General features: G+C 44.0%; 1 protein-coding gene across 2 annotated transcripts in view; it reads left to right on the forward strand.

The window, feature by feature from the left end:
- Positions 1 to 18,760, forward strand: part of HCN4 (hyperpolarization activated cyclic nucleotide gated potassium channel 4) — a 94,228-nt gene that overhangs the window by 10,267 nt on the left and 65,201 nt on the right. For both annotated transcript variants that reach the window (XM_085515040.1, XM_085515041.1), the window contains exon 2: positions 17,285 to 17,708. In XM_085515040.1, the coding sequence (XP_085371166.1) occupies positions 17,285 to 17,708 (424 nt within the window). The remainder of the gene's footprint in view (positions 1 to 17,284; positions 17,709 to 18,760) is intronic.

The following is an 18,760-nucleotide window of genomic DNA, read 5'->3' on the forward strand; positions in this document are numbered from 1 at the left end:
TGTGAGGGAGATAACTGCTGCATTCCCAAGACTCAGGGACTCCACTTTAATAAGTCCCTTCCTGCCAGCCGGGGCTTCACATGTGATTTGAGGGCAAGGTGCTAACTCATCACTGTGCTAACAGCAGTGCTACCCAGCACAAGGTTTCTTCTGCAGAGGGGCTGTTGTGAATGTGCATCTGTGCCTGTCTCCAGGGACACTGCACAAGTCAGACTTTCATTAATAACAACAGGAATGTTTTTTCCCATCTCTAATTTTCTGTGAATTGCTGGGAAGGGGAGGAGGAGGACCAGTCGGGATCGCAGATCGTGGTCAGTTCTCAGTGATACCAGCACAAACCCACTTGTGTCATTTTTCCATGCTCAGGTAGCTGCAGACACTCTGAATGATGAACAATGTGTACCAGGCCAAAGGAGAGACTGGAAGACAGGTCAGGCATCTGGTTGACCCTCTGAGCAACAATGAACGGAACACTCTTTGTGCCCGAATTTCTCCAGTGTTGACAATTGTACTGCTAGGGCCCATGGAAGATGCTGCACAGCTCCTCAAGTATTTTAACACAACAAAAGATGCCGGAGCAGAGGTTGGCAAGGGTTTGTTAATATTTACAAGGCAATTTCTTGAGTATTTCCTCATGATTACACTTCTCTGTGTACTGTTACCTCTCTTGTCCATCTGTTGTTAGGAGCATAAAAATGAGGAGATCCAGGAACTGTGAGGTGATTTCAGAATGTTGCTTCCTTTGTCTTCTTTTAAAAAGGAAACTGTCTGTGAGCACCTTTACAGTTCCATGTACAATGCTATATTGTGTGGCATGTTTAGAAGTAGCCTGGAAAAGGATAGGAGAAAGGCTTGGATAGCAAAGGGAAACAGGGTTAATTTTTCCTTTTTGTGCATGTCTGTAATGGAAGTTATCTAGCCACTGCACAGGGCTTTGGAGGTGCTGTTCCAGCCTTTCTTCACTATTTGTGTATACTGGAAAACGTGTTGCCCTTTTTGATGGGATTCACAACTTGACTTTAGTAGGCACTTGCAAATGAGCGGTCTGACACAGGCGTTGGTGAGGTGTCTGACCTTTCCTCTTGTATGGAAGCTTTAGAAAATAGCATCCGAGCTCACCAACTGCCGAATCTTTTGGATGTTCTGTTCTAGCCCTTTGCTTTTTAGTGTGAAACCAGGTGTGCTTCAGGTCATGGCAGCCTTGGTTGACGCATCATGTATGCATGCTATGTTTAGAAAGCAACCGAGAGGCCTTAAATTACACCCCACATTTGTCAGGGACTTTTGGCTCAGCCCTGACTGCTTTGGAAAGTGTCAGGTTTTCTCTTTTGCTACATACATTGATCTATGATTCTCTTTTTTTCTAAAGGTGGACTTTCGATAGATTTCCAAGTAAGGGCAGCTTCACTGGCTGTGTGCTCCTTCTGCAGCATGAATGGGGTTTTAGGCAGTGGCAGACGTGGCTATGGCCTACAGCTTGTGCTTTTGGACAAGGAATCTGGAAACCTCATTTGCAAGTAAATTCACATGGCAAAATCTGCACTGCAGACAAAAAAAGATTTGCCTTGACATCATCTGCCCTGCTCTGCGATCTGCAGTCAGTCAGGAGACCAGTGCACAGCTCCCAGCATCTCTAGCTGAGTAGAATTAAGGCTAAGCTTCATCATGAGCTACTGCAAGCTGTTCCCACCCCAAATAATTGGCTGCTGGATGGTTTTGTGTCTGTCTAAGCATTACGGTGTGTGGGTGGATGTGTTATGTGTGTGTGAATGAGTCTACTTTGAAAATTAATACATAACATCGGGAGTGCGTCTAATAATGCAGCGCCTCATGATTCCTACATCCAGCCCACCACCATCTCTGCTCTTCCTCTTCCTAAAGCACCTGAGATGTCTCTTCCTAAAGCACCTGAGATGTCTCTCCTGTTCTTGGCATTCTGCTGTTGTAATGAAATAAGAGAGAAAAGCTGTGAATTTTCCCCAAAGCTCGTTCCCCTTTATCAGCACAGCCCTCTTTGAAATCAGAGTATCCCATGGTGGATGGCAAAGAACAGTTTCCCTTGTCCACAGAGAGGAAGGGCAGAGTCCATCCATGAGCACTGCTGCTGGAGGCACTGATGTATGGAAGTCACGCACGACTCGGGGAGCAAGGAGCTGTAGCCCCTCTGGGACTTAGGTTTTGGCAGCTGCTGTAGGGTATTATTTTCACAAGGCTGAGCTGTTCTTAAGCACTTCTTCTACTGTAATCATCACACACATATTTTCTCAGTAATGGCAGGCCATCAGCATTTCTTTCTAGTCTTTTTAAGATAAGATGTGGAGAGACAAGCTGTGAAAGAGTTGAACAAGATGCCTTGACGTTAGTCATTCACATCTCTGTAGCTCATCCCACAAATAGGCTGTAGGCCTGCCTTCCATATGCATCCTGCTGGCTGTGTTCTTCTGGGGAAAGAGACCCTTTTTCAGGTGAGGTCTGGTTTGTGGAAACTTATACCTGCCCAAGCTTGGATACTTGAATACTGCAGTCCAGTTAGGAGAGAAGACACATGGTTGGCTACGCCTCCAGGTGCAAAAATACTCCAAATAAGTTAGTTTTGTTGTTATGTGAACTACCCTTATTCTTCCAAATCCACAGCTATGAACAGAACAGTCTTGATCGAGAGCCAGGTGACACATTCCCGTACAGTTTAAATGCCCTGAAGCAGTAGCTATGCCTTGTTCTGTGGGTAATGCTTAATTGCTGTATTTCACCCCAATTACAGCTTTTCTGTCATTCTGGGTGGAGTTATTTCCCCACACATAGGAGCTCTTGCGGATGCAGAAAGAGATATCAACATTTCTTCAAAATTAGTTTTTATCAGTAGACATATGGAGCAAGATTCTTTGGTGAGAATCCATTGCAACTAGTGGGGTGACACTGGGAATCACTTTGTTTCCTCAGAGCTCCTCCTGGCCTCCTGTACACATGTCACTAAGGCACATATGGGCAGTGTCTAGCACCGCCTGACCTGCTGATATCACACCATAGGGAGAGATAAGAGATTACATTCGCATTTTGGTGTCTGTGGAGGGGATCTTCAAAGCAGGATTTAGCGAGGCTTGCACTCTGTTGCCACAGTGGAAGTATTTTAGAGCTCTGAATTTTCTGCCTGTCGCCCACAAAATAGCTATTTCTGATTCAGTGATGTCTTTCATAAAGGAGATCCCTAATTTACAATCTCAGTGTCTAATGAGCTAAAATGTTTTTGAATGTACTTGAGAGCAGAACTAATCTGAAATTTGCTTTTCCTGGACACAAGTGAAAAGACCTTCTGCCTCGGCTTCTGAGCACAGAGATGATCAAGTGAAGGCTCCAAAATTTGGTTTCAGTTTTTAACTTTTAAAGCTATTTTTCCTGACTCCGCATTCTATGATGCACTTCCACGTCAGACGCCATTCTGTGAGTGTCCCTTTGCTGCAGTCTGTCTCAGAGCAACAAAAGGTTCAACTTCTACTGCTGTAACACCATCATCCTCCTATGATGTCATGGGCTAACATAATAAAATAGGAGGCGTTACTTTTGGTGCATTCCTCACACGAAGCTGTCTTAAACAGAAGAACCACATTCACTGAAAATTAAGAGAACAATGTAGAATTCACTTTATCAGGTGTTACTGAAATGTAGCCCAATACGTGAACACATCCCTGCTCCTTCTGAAAGGAAAGGTGAAGTCAGCGCCTGCTACAGAAGCCTTGAAATTCGGTTCTGTAGGTGCAGTAGTACAAACTAATAAATGTATTTCATGTTTCAGAGAAGAAGGCCTAAGAGAGCATGTTTTTGGATTGCTTGGTGGAAATGCCAGAGTTTATTGAGACACCCCTGCCATTACAGGTACCCAGAACAGGGCAGGGAACAGACTTGCCTCTAGGCACTGAAAGCAAAGGATAGGACATGTCTTTTCTTTTCAGACCCAGTCTGTGGTAGTCTTTCGTGGTTGTGACTTTCAGCACAGTATGTTTAGGTGCTTTTGGGGTTTCTTCTTCCAGCCTAAGGACCTGAAGTACATATTTCTAGACTGGGGAGGAGATCTGTTACATACACAGAGTGCCACTGCTCATCTTGGAGTTGCATGTGCTCCTCTGCATTTCAGTTTGAATAAGCCTTGTCCTCACCAAGCACTGCTATTATAGGTCCATGCTGAGCTCCCGCCCTGCAGTATCAGCGTGTCGTTCATAAACAACACTGCTGGAGAGAGACCTGCAGCCCTTGTCCATCTGGTTCTGCATGGGCATCAACCAAGAGGAAGGAAAGATGTTCTTTTTGCTGCTGCTGTGAGCTATCAGCTTATTTATAGGGAGATTCAGGGTCTGTAGTGATTGACGTAAACTGAACCAGGCAGATTTAACATACACAATTATACTTCATTGGTCAGTGGGATCTGCACCTTAAATAGGCAAGACTGAGTTCTCAGTTATCACTGACCTGTCCCACTCTTCTTCTGGTAACTGATTAGTGTGTCAGCAAAACAACTTGCATGTTTCAGTAATGCCTGAATTCTGTGATATATCCTGGAAGCTATAGAGGTTGTTATTTCACATTCATTTGGTTGAAAGTCTGAGCCGTGTTACTGAACTGCAAATGCAGGTGGGGTTTTTTTTACTGTTTGTTTGCTGTTCTTTCATCACTAGCATATCTACACTGCCCCAGCTGTTAGTAGAAATAACACTGTAATATTTTTGCAGAACAGGAAGAATAGTTATTCCTATTTGATGTATGGAAAGCTAATATACATGGAAGCTATGCTATTTCTAGAGTGTTGCTGAGAGAATATGAACTTGAGTTGTGTAGATGGCACAACTAGTTCCTAAAGGACAGGACTGCTCTACCTTCTTCTGCAGTGTTCCTCTGCCTTCGGAGGGAGAATGAAACCTCCTTGTTATGTGTTGATGGAAAATGGGCTGCATCAATCAGAATATATTTCTGAAACAACTTGTTTCTGGCAAGTTGTTCATTCTAAAAATATATTTATTTCTAATTGCTGAGCTGAATGCTTAATGAATTCTTCCTTCCCAAGAACAATTAATCAAAGAAATGATTTAGGGCTGGCACTAACTCCCCTAGGGCTCAATGGCTGTGTTCCATTGACATAAATAGAGCAGACCAAGCCCAGCCCATACTGGAAAAGATTTATCTAAGCATTTTTTAATGGTTCCCATCACTATTTGTCTGGATGCCTCTGGCAGGAAAGTACTATCCATATTGGAGGAACAGCACTCAGTGTTATTGCAAAAGTACCACAAGTTGCTGTTGTTTACAAAAGCATTTGCCTGTTCTGTATTGTTTTTAAGGAAAGGCGTTTATGTGAGCTCTCGTTGATTGGAAGGGACACTCAGAATGGTGAAAAAAGAAGGGTCTACAACTTGCTCAGGGAGGTTTATGAATATGAATGAAGAGGTAGAGAGGTCACTGAGACCCTGCAGTGTGGATTGGAGCTTTGATAAGGAGAATCCCCATCACACAATAAAGACGTACCTTTTCTATGAAAGATCAGATGCCAGGAATTCACAGTATGTCCCGGAGAGTGCTGGACAGATCCATCAATGACATGATTCTTGACAAAAGCCAGGTATGTGCTAAGTGAAAATGCTGAGATGTACTAGCACATGCTTCCTTTACAGCAGTGTTACATAGTGTGCTCTGTGCCCTGTAGGAAGATGAAAAGCTAAATGGGTTCCAACCAATTTGACATGAGGAGAAAGGCCTTAAATGCCCCAAATCTGGCCACAGAATTTTTGATATGTAGTATAATTTGTGATTTAGAACATCATCTTTGGGTGAAGATGGAATCTGACTGCATCTTTTCTAGGGTGAGTGTGTTTTAAATGTCCAGAGTTTGTGAGTATTCTGTTCTCAGTTCTCACAGCATACACCTAATCCTCCTCTTTGCTTTCCCCAAATCTCCTGTTTGGTCTTCTGCTGAATCTCCTCATTTTGGTCTGTTCAATGCAGAAATGTTTGTGGGGACATCAAATAATAGTTTCTGAGAAACTGAAGAGGGCTTTGGAGCACAGCGCAGAAGAATCTGCCTTTCTGTAGACTTGAAGCACTAAGTCATGATTTAAGTTGATGCCCTTCAGACACTGGGGTGGATGTTGGGGTTACTGGCCTTTTTTCCTTTCTCCTGTATATCTGTGTGAAAGAAGGGTCCTAAAGAAATGACTGCTTCTCCACTCATCAGTTTCCTTGGCTAGCAGATGATGATGGTGAGATACAGCTACCTCACATAGTGTGTTTTGAGATCAAGAGGCAGAAATCCCTTGTGAGCTCTGCACTGTTTCTGTGCATGCAGCAATTAATTCAGCACCGGATGTCTGGAGGGGATGGTGGATTCACGTGGATGCCTTAGATAAGCATAGCCTTAGCACTGTTTCTTCTGAGACCTAAAATAATCAGAAGCTACTGGACTTTTTTTTCTTAAGTGTTGCATTTTTAGAAGGTGATTCATCTTTTTTCTGGGATCTTGGATACTTGAATAGCCCCAGGGTCCCAGCAGCTTTAGTCTTTTTGTACTCCAGACCATCCTGAATAACTCAGTGCAAACAAGAGTATGACACTGGCAACCAGAAGGAGTTTGGATGGGGAAGTATTTTTTGCCTTTGAAACTGAAACACACCCAGTCATTCCCACGTAATCTTCTTGCAAGTCTCACTCCCCCCCACCCCAACTTCAGTGACCCACAGAAAGGTTTAGGCTGGCACTTCATGCTGAAAAATTTCTTCTCTGAAGGTGTGTTTAGGAACTGGAAAAGGACACATAGGGATGTGGTTGAGTCACTGGGGGTGTTCAAGAAACATCTGGAAGTGGTGCTGAGCGACACAGTTTAGTGATGGTAAGTGGTGGACAGTAGAACTCAACTATCTTGGAGGACTTTTCCAACCTTGGTGATTCTATGATTCTCTGACTACCAAGGAGGAACATTTTCAGCATCTCAGATGGCTATAAGTCTTTTTCTCAGTCTGACAGACTACTTAATTGATTGGTGCATGCAGTTGTCACCTCTATGTGGACTACCACAGTGCTTGTGAGCATGAATTTGTCAATTCAGTGCAAAATAATAGCTAGCAGAAAGCAGAACAGTGTCCTCCACTTCTAAACTGTGATTCTGATAGATATGACTCATATAATCTCTCTGCCCTGTTTTAGTTTTTGTAAATTTGGGTTCCCAGTAGTGAGACTGAAATCTTTATCTCAAATAAATTCATATTATGTCAAGAAAGCTATGTTAGTACAAAACAGTTAACAATCCTGTCATCCCTGTGTCTCAACAAGATGCTAAGTTGGTGGAAAATGCATGTTATGTCAGTTGGTGTCATATGTTCTCTGTCACTTTTTCAGTAATGTTTGCTCTGAACAGGTAAACATATATCCATACATCTGTGTCATCTCTGTGTATCCTGGGCTGCACCCAAAGAAGCAAGGCCAGCAGGTTAAGGGAAGTGGTCCTTCCCCTCTGCTCTGCACTGGTGAGACCTCACCTGAGTTGCTGTGTCCAGATTGGAGTCCTCAGCACAGGAAGGACATGGAGCTGTTGGAGCGTGTCCAGAGGAGGGCCACAAAAATGATCTGAGGAATGACAAATGTCTACAAAGACAGGCTGAGAGCTGGGGCTGTGCAGCCCAGAGAGGAGGAGGCCCTGGGGAGAGCTGAGAATGTCCTTTCACTGTGTAAAGAGGGGGCTGTAAGAAAAAAAGGGACAGACTTCATCAGGGTCTATTGTAATAGGACAAGGGGAAATGGAAAACCAAAGCAGATCTAGAGGTCTAGACTGGATGTAATGAAAAAATGTAGTGAAGCACTGGAACAGGTTGCCCAAAGATGTAGTGGATGCCCTGTCCCTGGGGACATCAATGGTCAAGTTGAACAGGGCTCACTTGACTCTTGGCCATTATATATTTATAAATATTGATAAGATCCTCCCTCTTCACTTCTCCAGGCTGAACAGTCCCAGGTCTCAGCCTTTCCTCACAAGGGAAGGCCCTCAGCCATCTCTGTGGCCCTCCACTGGATTCTCAAGTAGTTCCCTGCCTTTCTTGAACTGGGGAACCCAGAACTGGACACAGCTCCAAATGAGGCATCACCAGGGCAGAGTAGACAAGGTGCATCTCCTGATAGCCATGCTTCTTCTAATGCACCGCAGGGTACCATTGGCATTCTTGGCCACAGGAACACACTGCTGGCTCATGGCCAACCAGTTGTCCAGTGGGACACTCAGGTCCTTCTCAGAGCTTCCAGCAGCCAGCTTTCTCTAGTGGGATGCAAGAGGATCCCTCGTGGCTATACACACCCTTGAGGTGGGTGGCCTTCTGGTTTGTGTTATGGGAGGCAGCTAAGGAACATTTGTCCTTGTTCTGGTTGACTTGGCTTATTCCCCTGTCTGTTGCAGTGATGTGAGCATTGCCATTTTGGACTCTACCACCAAGTCCTCCTCACTAGGTTGGCCAGCCTGCTGCAAAAGATTGACCTTCCTCTTCTAGACAGGTGAACTCCATCCTCCCCTGACAGGTTATAATCTTCATAAAAAGCCCCATTGCCATAAAAACCAAACCCTTGCAGTGGATTGTGCACCTGAGCACATCCTGTACAGGTACTTACCTTACCACTAAGAGAAGGTTCAAGGTATTGAGTGCAACCAACCAGCTGAATCAGTCTCCTTTCTTACCAGTTCTGTCTGGGTGAATGCATCAGACATCTCTGGGGATTTTCCTGTTTTAGCCCTCTGGCAAGTGCCCACCACCATGTAGTCAGACATCAAGAGTGCTTCCCCTGATTGTGAGCCTTCAAGCAAGGTACAGTACCCTGCCTGTGCAACCCGCTGTGACAGAATGCTGCTTCCAAATGAGAACATGGCCTGTCTTGAGCCCTCCCTTCACACCCTGCGTGAATCAACTCAGTCCCTAGTGCAGATCCATGTTTGAAACTCACTGCCCAAACATTTGAATTTGAGTCATGCTAGACCTTGGATACAGGCCAGGGCCTGATCTTCATCACGTTGCAGTTTGTGTGTGTCTTTCTGCTTTAGTCTTTTGCATTCCACAGTGTATTCATGATGACTTGGAAGCTGCAGCCCTTATTGATCTGCCCATTCCCTATAAGAACAAGATATGGCGTGTTTCCATGGCAATAGGTCCCCCTAAAGGGGCTTCCTTCCTTCTCTCAGTTTATTGGTCTTTTTTGTTATTAAATCATCAGAGATAAATGCACACAGAGAAGGGTCAATGTCTGGATCAATGGACAGCAAACAAAAAGGAACTTTTCCATATTCATACAATCGAGAGATTCAGAAGATCAAACAATGTCGCATCACCAGGCCCTTAGCATGTCAGTCTCACGTATAATGGATGCTCTGAAATCAGTACACATCTAACAACTTGAAAACCTTTGCGATTCAGCATGGGGAGCAGAGGAGGGAGAACTAAGATATATTTATAAGTGCAGTATGGTGGGATGTGAAGAGAAGGTTAAGTTCTCTGCCTTAGACTTTCTGCTATGAGCACAAGGGTTCCTGCAGGCTAGTTTAAATGCTACATATAGAAAATAATATTTCATTCTTTAACTCTGGGAGAATGTGGCATTGCAGGCTTCTTCTGATGAAGTTTGATGAGAAGAGCATGAAGAGGGCTTGGAAGCAGATAATCTTTAAGGCCGCCTCTAACCGCAAGCCACTGATTCTAAGTGCATGACTTATGCACTGGTGTGGTGTAGGAGGCAATCCCAGACCACCAGCAGCTGGTGTGTAATCTGTCCACTCCTCCCACCCAGCAGGAAGGTTGAAGTGTTCTAATGTATCTGCAGTGGTGAGAGGAGGCCAGCCAGGATACTGCCTGGTTTGTCAGCGGTTGCACTGGGCTGATTTCCATCTCCAGGAAACCTGTGCTTATAAATCTCCCGCTGAATCTGTACTGTATTATCTTCGCAGTGGTATCTCCAGCCACTCCTGGCAATGAACTCCCACTGCATAACAATTTATATCTTTGATCACCTCATCCTGGGCAGCGGAGCTTTGAGAACAATAAATTGTCTAGGCCTTCAAAGAAGAGAGGGAGTAAGCCTTCCACCAGGTAATACCCCCCAAATCTCACTGCTCTTGCAGCTCATACAGGGGAATCGTCTGTGTGCTAGTAATAGCTGTGGTCAAGCAAGCAAGAAAATATCGCTAATGCTGTTTTTAGTGGGAAATGTGATGTGTTCTGTATAGGCCTCAGTACTCCAAACTGAGAGGTGACACAAAGAAGGCCTATTGTAGCTACTCTTGTTACTGCCTGTGTCTTTATTTTTTCAAGGTAAGATTCTAAGTGTAGATTTAAAATACCACTTAACTTGTTAGGCAGGAGTCAGTGGGCAGGAAGGCAGCGTGCTTTGTGGAAGTGGTCAATTGACACTGCACAGGGTTGTACAAAATCCACCGTGACCTTTCTTGTTCCTGTTACATGGTTGTGTTTTGGCATTGTTGGAGATGAAATGCAGGAGCACATTGTTTCTGTGTGATACAGTGTGTCTGCACACCAAGCAGTAGTTGTAAGCATTTCAATACATTTATTGAACGGCAGATTGCACATAAAACTCTTGAAAATGCTTGTACAATTTCTATTAAGCGTGCTGTAGGATTAGACGATGGCTGTTGACTTTGCAGATTAGATGTCCAGAAGTCTCATTATCCTCAGACACGTGTCCTGCCATGTCTCAGGCTGGGATGGAACAACACCCTGCAAGGTTTGCTCAGGAAACTGAGCTCAAGCGATACCCCTGCTGTGCAGTTCACATAACACTGCATAGCATTGGGAGGAACTTGAGTGAAGGATAGCACTATCTAGTGGTTGGAGTGCTGTTTGCCTTGCCAACTCACATAAACTCTATCATCTTGCTTCCCTTAGTGAAGTTAAATACACTTATGAGAAAGGATATCAGCAGCTTTTTTGGAGAAGTTTCCATGTTTTTTTCCACGTGCTTGAATATTTCTCCTCTTAATGTGGCTTTGTATCACGACTGGTTCACTTCAGTACAAGTAGAATAGTGCTTGCGTTTTCTGAGATGGAAGAAGTTAAAGAGAATGAAGTTATTCCAACAAAGTTGGGTAGCATGGCTGACAAAGCCTGTTTTAAACTGGTGCTGGATGGAGGCCATGGAAGCGCCTCTGTCCAGTAAATGTGAGGCAGCCTGCTTCATGGTGGCAGCTCCTGTAGGCAGGGCTGAGTGTCCCAGCTCTCTAGCTGGGACACTCAACCCTACGGCACTCCACCCTATGGAGTGCCATGTTTTGGAGGTGCCACCATGCACTGTATTCTGCTCCCTGCAGAGGCCAGCATCTGTGCAAGGCAAAGGCTTTGTCATTTTTTCTTAGCTAATACTTGAAGAAAAGCTATCTCACCTGTTAATGAGCTCATGTTGCATTTTGCAGTTTGTCTGGAGCCAGTGGGAAATGCAGGGTGCAAGGCCTTCCCCATCACAGCAAGATGAACACTGCCTGTGGTCTGCTCTGAGTGCTCTGGCAGCAGATGCTGTGCCAGCAGCTACCAGACACCCTCTCTGAGTGCATTGCTCTCCTGAGCATTGCACTGTCCTGGTAGATTGCCACAGACACAAGGTCTACTCGTCCTCAATTCTTTTGAGTCCTCTTGTAAAAATCTCTATACTGCAAATGTTCATCACTTTGAGAAGTCTGTTAATAGTGGGAGTGTATTGGAGGTACTATCAGAGAGCTAACAATTTAACTCATATTGATATCATGCATATTTAGCTTTCTAAGCTAAAGAAAAGAAATAATTCATAACATGCTGTGTTATAATAGGGTAAATGCATCAGTGCCTCAAATGTCATGTTTGCAAATCATCAGATGGTGTAACTGGAATGAAAGTATCACTGAGTGATGTGTATGTTTATATTTCAACAATGAAAGAAGATGGAAATGTCCCCTCTGCTGTTAGCACAAATTACAGGATACGTCGTGACTAGGAACCTCTTTTGAAGCTGGGCACCATACATAGATGTAGGCTGTTGATTATAGTTTCATAGTGAAGTGTTAGATTTAAAAATTGATGATAGAGAAGCAGTAAAATGCTAATATCCTACTTGGCTTGGACTGCAAATGCCATCTGAAACTACTGCATAAGCAATGGCTGTCTTAATTTTCCACTCACCAAAATCCATGTAATTATATTTTAAGATAACAACACGGCCATGCATGGAATTCTGTGGTATTCAGGGGGGATCAGGTGAGCAATTGTGTAGATTGGAGGTAATCTAAGCGAAGGGCTAAATTGAGACCTTAGAAAATATCTCGCCTCAAGTAAAACTGGCAGTTGAATTCTGTGAAGATTTTATCAAACACAGCATGAGTTCTAAGAAACGCAGCTGAAATGGAAGTGCTGCAAGGCATACACCTCCTTTGCAGTGTATGCTGTACAGTGAGATGTCCCTAATCATACACCTGCTTATGTAAGCACTTAACGTTCATGACGAGCTAATAGTTCTCTTGCACCTGATGGGAAAGCTAATCACTTGCAGAATTGTATTCCATCTTAGGAACTCGTTGATACCACTTACTCTTCAGTTCTCAGCTGAGGCATCCTTATGACTGTGGCATCGAAGTTGCAAAGAAAGATGAACAGTTCAGACTGGCAGCAGTCTGTGCCACTCAGTGTCAGCTGGAGGAGATAGCTGGAACATCTTCGTCAGACCCAGAGGTAATCTGGCTGGAGCCCTTCGCTGCTGTATCAGCTCTGGGTGTATCTCCACTGTTTATTTTCTCTGCGTTTACATCAGGAACAATGGGCAGGGAAGCTGAAGTAGATGTTGCCTGAGGAGGCTGGGACACTGCACAGCTCTTGGCCCCGTGCTGCAGTGCATGGCTAATGTGCAGCACTCGCAGTGCGTTTATTCAGGATGGCAGGGGATACATATTATTTGCATAGATTGCATAGAAGGAATTAAAACTGTTTGTCTTACTCCTTAAACAGGTTCCCCTTATTGTTTCCCATTATATAGCACAGGATATTTCTCTAAGTCATTCGATTTTTTTTATTATTATTTTTCTAAGTGGATATTCATTTCAGAGAGGTTTTCAAGTGCACAGGTATTTGTATAAATCGCTGTAAATTCACTTCTAGCAAGTGACTTTGTTGACTCCATAGCTGTTTAAGTGTCCTTTGGTGTGTTCAGCAGCAGTGAATCACCACATTCCTCTTTTTGTCTCTGTAAATAATGCAAACTTTGTAACTCCTCAGCAGCAATGCACCTACTTGAATCTGGGAGCAGCATTGCTTCCAAAGCCAGGGAAGAATCTCCCAGCTTTTCTCTCTCTCTGGTGATGTTACCTACGTGAATGGCTGCTTTCTGGAGTAAACTCTCCTCCCACCATTGCTGCCCCAGCCACTCTGACATCCACTAATGCTCTTTACAAAAGATGATTTCTATTTCTAGCCCCACGAGCAGTCCTGGGAATTAAAGTGCGACCGCTCTCCTGTCAGGGTAGTTGCTGGTGAGCACAGCAGTGCCTAATTCAGCATGCAGCTGGATGGGGAAGGGAGCCACTCTGCAGAACAGGGCAGATTTTCATCAGTTCTTTAAAGGAATAACGTAGAAATCCCTCCCCGTGCAGAGCAGAGGATCAGGATGTCGCTGGTGACTCAGAAGGTGGCACTCTGTTTCCTGAGTGAGCTCTAAGCCACTGCGCCTGCCTGGGCTTGTTGGAGCAATTGGATTTGTCTTTGGTTTTGGTATCAGCATGCTATGTTCATTAAAGATGTGCTCTTGTAAGGTAGGGAAGGTTCGGCACGGTGCCTGAGCTAGATCCCATTGGTGAGGATATCCTGGCTCCCTGGCATTTTCACTTAGATGCGTTGTTATTTCTGCCTCCTTTCCGTGCACTGCCAGGCAGCTCCTGAGTTCAACCCCGAGTTGGCTGCCTTACAGCAGAAGCTGCAGACATCCAAAAAGCCTTGTTAATTTAGAGGTGAGGTTGCCCAAGTCTATTTTCTCTTGACAGTGCAAACATTACTGAGCGAGGAGAAGTTAAGGCCACAGATGTGCCCCACTCAGGGACGGTCTCTGAATGCCAGAGTGACACATTGATGCTGACCAGGCTAACCTCTGCAATTCATTATTTTCAGTCCAGTGGTCACTATCCTTCCTGAGCTCATCCGCTATATGTAGTTACACGACATCATAGGATAGATTTTAAAAATCAAGGTTTATTTAATAAAAGAATTACATCCAAAAGCAATGTTCCTTGTCTGCTGTTAAATTATGCACTAGACAGAACAGAAAGCTGATCCAACTTCCTCATCCAAACCCACAAAGTAATACTTACAAAGCATTCATACTTTCATATCAACTATGTGTCACCAAATCTGTTCAAAGAGCATATGGTCTGGAAGTGCCTTTGCCCACGTTAATTCTCACACATGTTTTGTTGCAGCTATTTAGGAATTAACCATTCAGAGGTTGTGGTACACGTTAAAATGTGACTTTCAGCTCTGAGAAGTGGCATAAACTTGGATGTGGTATTAAAAACAGATGTGTGCAAACAAGACATCTGGCTTATGTCATGCTGTCTGTTCCCCATATACTCAGTCACAGAGTCAGCTATAATAATACAGTCATATTTATTACTTTTTTTTTTTTTTTTTTTCTTTAAGCTTTTGAAAATGGGAAAAGAGAAGACAGGTTATCAGAGGAAGACATTCATAGTACAAATCTCAGTTAGACCCTATTCCAAGACATACAAACAGTTTCCAGTCTGGTCATGCTTAAGAATCAAGTTCAGGACCAAGTCCTTATCCTCAGACTTCAGTGGATGAATCCCATTCTCTCAGTTCTGCCATGTGGATTGTCTGCTTGCAGGACAGGTCTAATTAACTCCATCTGCCTCTGATGGGTGCGATGGAGCCAACTTTGTCACCATCAGCTCTGTGGAATCCCTAGGTGAAAGGAAGACCAGAAATATAAAAAACATAGATTATGAATAGCTGGTGCTTGCCCTTATGTACATCACATGCTCTGCTACTCTCGCCGATAATTTATAGGGAGTGAAACGTGTTCCTTGGTGTAAATACAAAATGCTGCATGGATGGGATTAGAACTCTGAGGTACCGCAGTCCCTGAGAGTCCCTTCAGTGTAAATCCAGTGATGCCACTCTGAGCAGGTCATACTGTGTGTGCAGATTTAATGTTCAGGAGATATGTAATCTTAATAGTTGAAATTAAACTTCCAGCAAGTTTACAGTATAAAGGCAGGTGAATTTACTGTGCTGGAATAATGTGCACACCAAATCCTTGGTGGTTTCCAGCTTCTTCTACCTCCTTCCCAGAGCCTCCTCCCTGCCATTCTGGATGCCCTGTTGTTAGAAGGCACTGTTGTCCCCAGTTGCTGCTTAGTACTGAGGTACCAGCCATCGTAGGAAAAAGAGGCAGAAGAATCCAGAGATCTCCAAGGCCACTTACCTTTGTATCTGTGCATGTCTGGCCATATCTATTTCATGCCATTAATTTGGAACTTGGGAAAAATAATTTTCTTTGTGCTTATTTCCTCCTGTATTCCCTGCAGGCAAATTAAAGATGGCTGGGAGGTTATTTATTTTCTGTAATAACATACACAGCTTCCAGACTTCCTGCTATTGTGTGATTATCTAGATTAATTGACTAGGAAAGATGTAGCATCATCTCAGAGCCTTAGTAAGGAAGATCACAACATAGATTCACACAGTGCTGATGCATACTGCCATATGGCACAGCCTTGCTCTTAGGAGCATATGGACCTATCATGGACCTATCTGCTGAATGTCTACCAGCACCTATTTTGTTTTTATACTGAGTGAGGGACTGCGTGGCATCTTGGGAGTGAGAAGTGGAGAACATGTTAGGAAACATCATTAAGAGAAGGCACAGTTCTCTCCTTTATGCTTGAATCCTGTTCATTTGCTGTTCCTTTTTTATGGTCTTAGGTTAGGCTTATTTGGTGCTCAAGAAGTTAATAAGATGAACATAAACACCATGCTAGTTTGTGTGAGTGACTGGAAGAGCTGCTGCTTCTTTCTGAATGTTGCATCTTCAGGTACAGGCAACCAAGCCTGATAATCAGTTTGCTCTGTGCACTTTGTTCATTCACTGTGACAGATAAGTCTTAATATAAATTATTTACGATACCTCACAGTGTAATAGTGCCCTGTGGCGTACAATGTAGAGATGACGGAACCTTGGCAAGGTGAGACCATAGCGCATTGGCATCTCTACATGTGAAGCATCTGGAAGGGATTGGATCAGCACCGTGTTGGGCAATGAGGGTCCTTTGTGAGACTCCTCAACAAAGTAGGAGATACAGAAATAATATCAGTCCGCACTCTGGGTGAGTTACAGCAATATGCAGGAGGTTCCTGTGCTGTAGGAAACCTGCCTTGGCAGTGGGTTGGACCGGGTGACCTACAGAGGTTCCTTCAAATTCCTATGATTCAGTGATTCTGTGTAATATCATTTGATTATGGGTCTTTTATGCTAATACCTGGGGAAAATCTTTTTAAACCCCAAACAAATAAACTAGGAACTATTTAAACTCTATCTGTCTTCAAAAATAAAAATGAGTGTTGTTGTAAGGTCTGTTGGACTATTGACTTAAGGTGAAGATAAGTTTCCTGAAGACCGTGCTTTGTGGCACAGTAGTTAAATGTTGTTATTTAGATGTGTGACTCTGGGCTTTATTGACTATATCTGTCCAGCACAGGAGTCTATAGAGTGAGGACTAAGCCCAAGCTCAGTGTAAGCCCTACCAAACACTGGAGATTCCAGCAGGTTCTAGTTCCATCCTTGATCCCAGTGCTGTCAGTGCTCACTACTTCTGAAGAAGGATCAGATAGTAGAGAGCAGGCCTGATCAAATAAAGCCAAATGGTTTTATTGACTTTGAGCCCTTCTGAATACCTGTTTTCTGTCTCTCTTCTCATAGCAATCACTGCAGTAATTTCAAATATCTGTCTTCTTGGTGGCCCTGAAGGCCCACTCAAAGTGTTCCAGTGAGCATGTCCAGCCAGCTACACAATTCATCTCTGAACATTTTCAGTGAGAAAATGAGTGTCCCGTTGATATTAAATACTTAATTACACTGGCAGCTTGTGCACTGGGAAAACATCAGGCAGTCGAGCAAAGATTAGGTAACGAGTGACAGCAGACATGTATGAAGTGCATCAGTTCTGTTGATGAGAGCTCCCTGTTCTCCCACTCCCACAGCTAATTTCACATGTCTCTGTCTTGCTGTCCAGGTTTTATTGGGATTTGACCATGCTGCTGCTGATGGTAGGGAACCTGATCATCATCCCTGTGGGCATCACTTTCTTCAAGGATGAAAACACTACCCCATGGATTGTCTTCAACGTGGTTTCGGACACGTTCTTCCTCATCGACCTTGTCCTCAACTTCCGAACAGGCATTGTGGTGGAGGACAACACAGAGATCATCCTAGACCCACAGAGGATCAAGATGAAGTACCTGAAGAGCTGGTTTGTGGTGGATTTTATCTCCTCCATCCCTGTTGACTACATCTTCCTGATAGTTGAGACCCGCATCGACTCGGAGGTGTACAAGACAGCCCGGGCACTGCGCATTGTGCGCTTCACTAAGATCCTCAGCCTCCTGAGGCTCCTGCGGCTCTCCCGGCTCATCCGCTATATTCATCAGTGGGAGGAGGTGAGCAGAGGCAGTGGTGCACTTGCATCCTAAATCTTTTCTCCACTTATGCTGGTATATTACACAAAGGTGCTTTCATTGAAGACCCATTCTCCTGCTTTGTTCCAGTGTGAATGCTGAAGAGTTGTGTCTTGAGTGTAATGCTTTGCTCTTAGCAGGTTCCCAAGAGGGCCTTCAGCGTATTATTACTTAGTCACTTGAGACCGTGCTTTCTCCTACAGGGTCATAATATATATAATCTAGGGAGAAGATTCATGGGCTGAGAGGTGAGTCTGCTGCAGGCAGCGTGAAGATTTAGCTGAGGGTTGTTAATGTTAGGGCACTATGGTTAGGTTGTGGTTGTACTTGATGATCTTTAAGGTCTTTTCCAATCTGAGTGATTCTATGATTCTAAGTTATGAGCTGCCTCTGAGGGGAGCAGTTAGCATGTTGTGGGCCTCTCAGAGACTCAAGAGTCCAGAGACAACACAATGGAAAAGTCTAGAGACATCTGGTTTGCAGAACCCGTGGCATTTATTTGTTCAGGTAACTTCTTTAACATCCTTAGGTCTTAAATAAATGGCTTGGTCGTATATTCATAGCCTTCTCACTTTCTAAATTTTCTGATGTGTGTTAAGAGGAAGAGGAAAGAAAAACATTCTGCAGACGAACAGGGTCTTTTTAAAAACATAATGGTCTGTTGAAAGCAAGAGCCCCACCAGCCTGTGCTGTTCCCAGAGGAATTCCAGTTTAGATTCATAGAATCACAGAATCACAGAATGGCTTGGGTTGGAGGGGATGTCAAAGATCCTGTAGTTTGAACAACCCTGTCAACCACTAAATCAGCCAGCAGATCAGGCTGCCCAGGACCCCATCCAGCCTGGCCTTAAACAGCTTTGGGGATGGGGCATCTATGACTTCTCTGGACAGCCTGTTCCAACACGTCACTGCTCTCTCAGTGAAAAATTTCCCTTGGCATTAAATCTAAATCTCCCCTTTTTTTTAAGTTTAAAACCATTCCCCCTTGTCCTATCACTATATACCCATGTAAAAGTTGATTTCCCTCCTTCTTA

Source organism: Coturnix japonica, chromosome 14, assembly GCF_054131305.1.
Source record: "Coturnix japonica strain WE chromosome 14, WE-NBRP24, whole genome shotgun sequence".
Taxonomy (NCBI): Eukaryota; Metazoa; Chordata; class Aves; order Galliformes; family Phasianidae; genus Coturnix; species Coturnix japonica.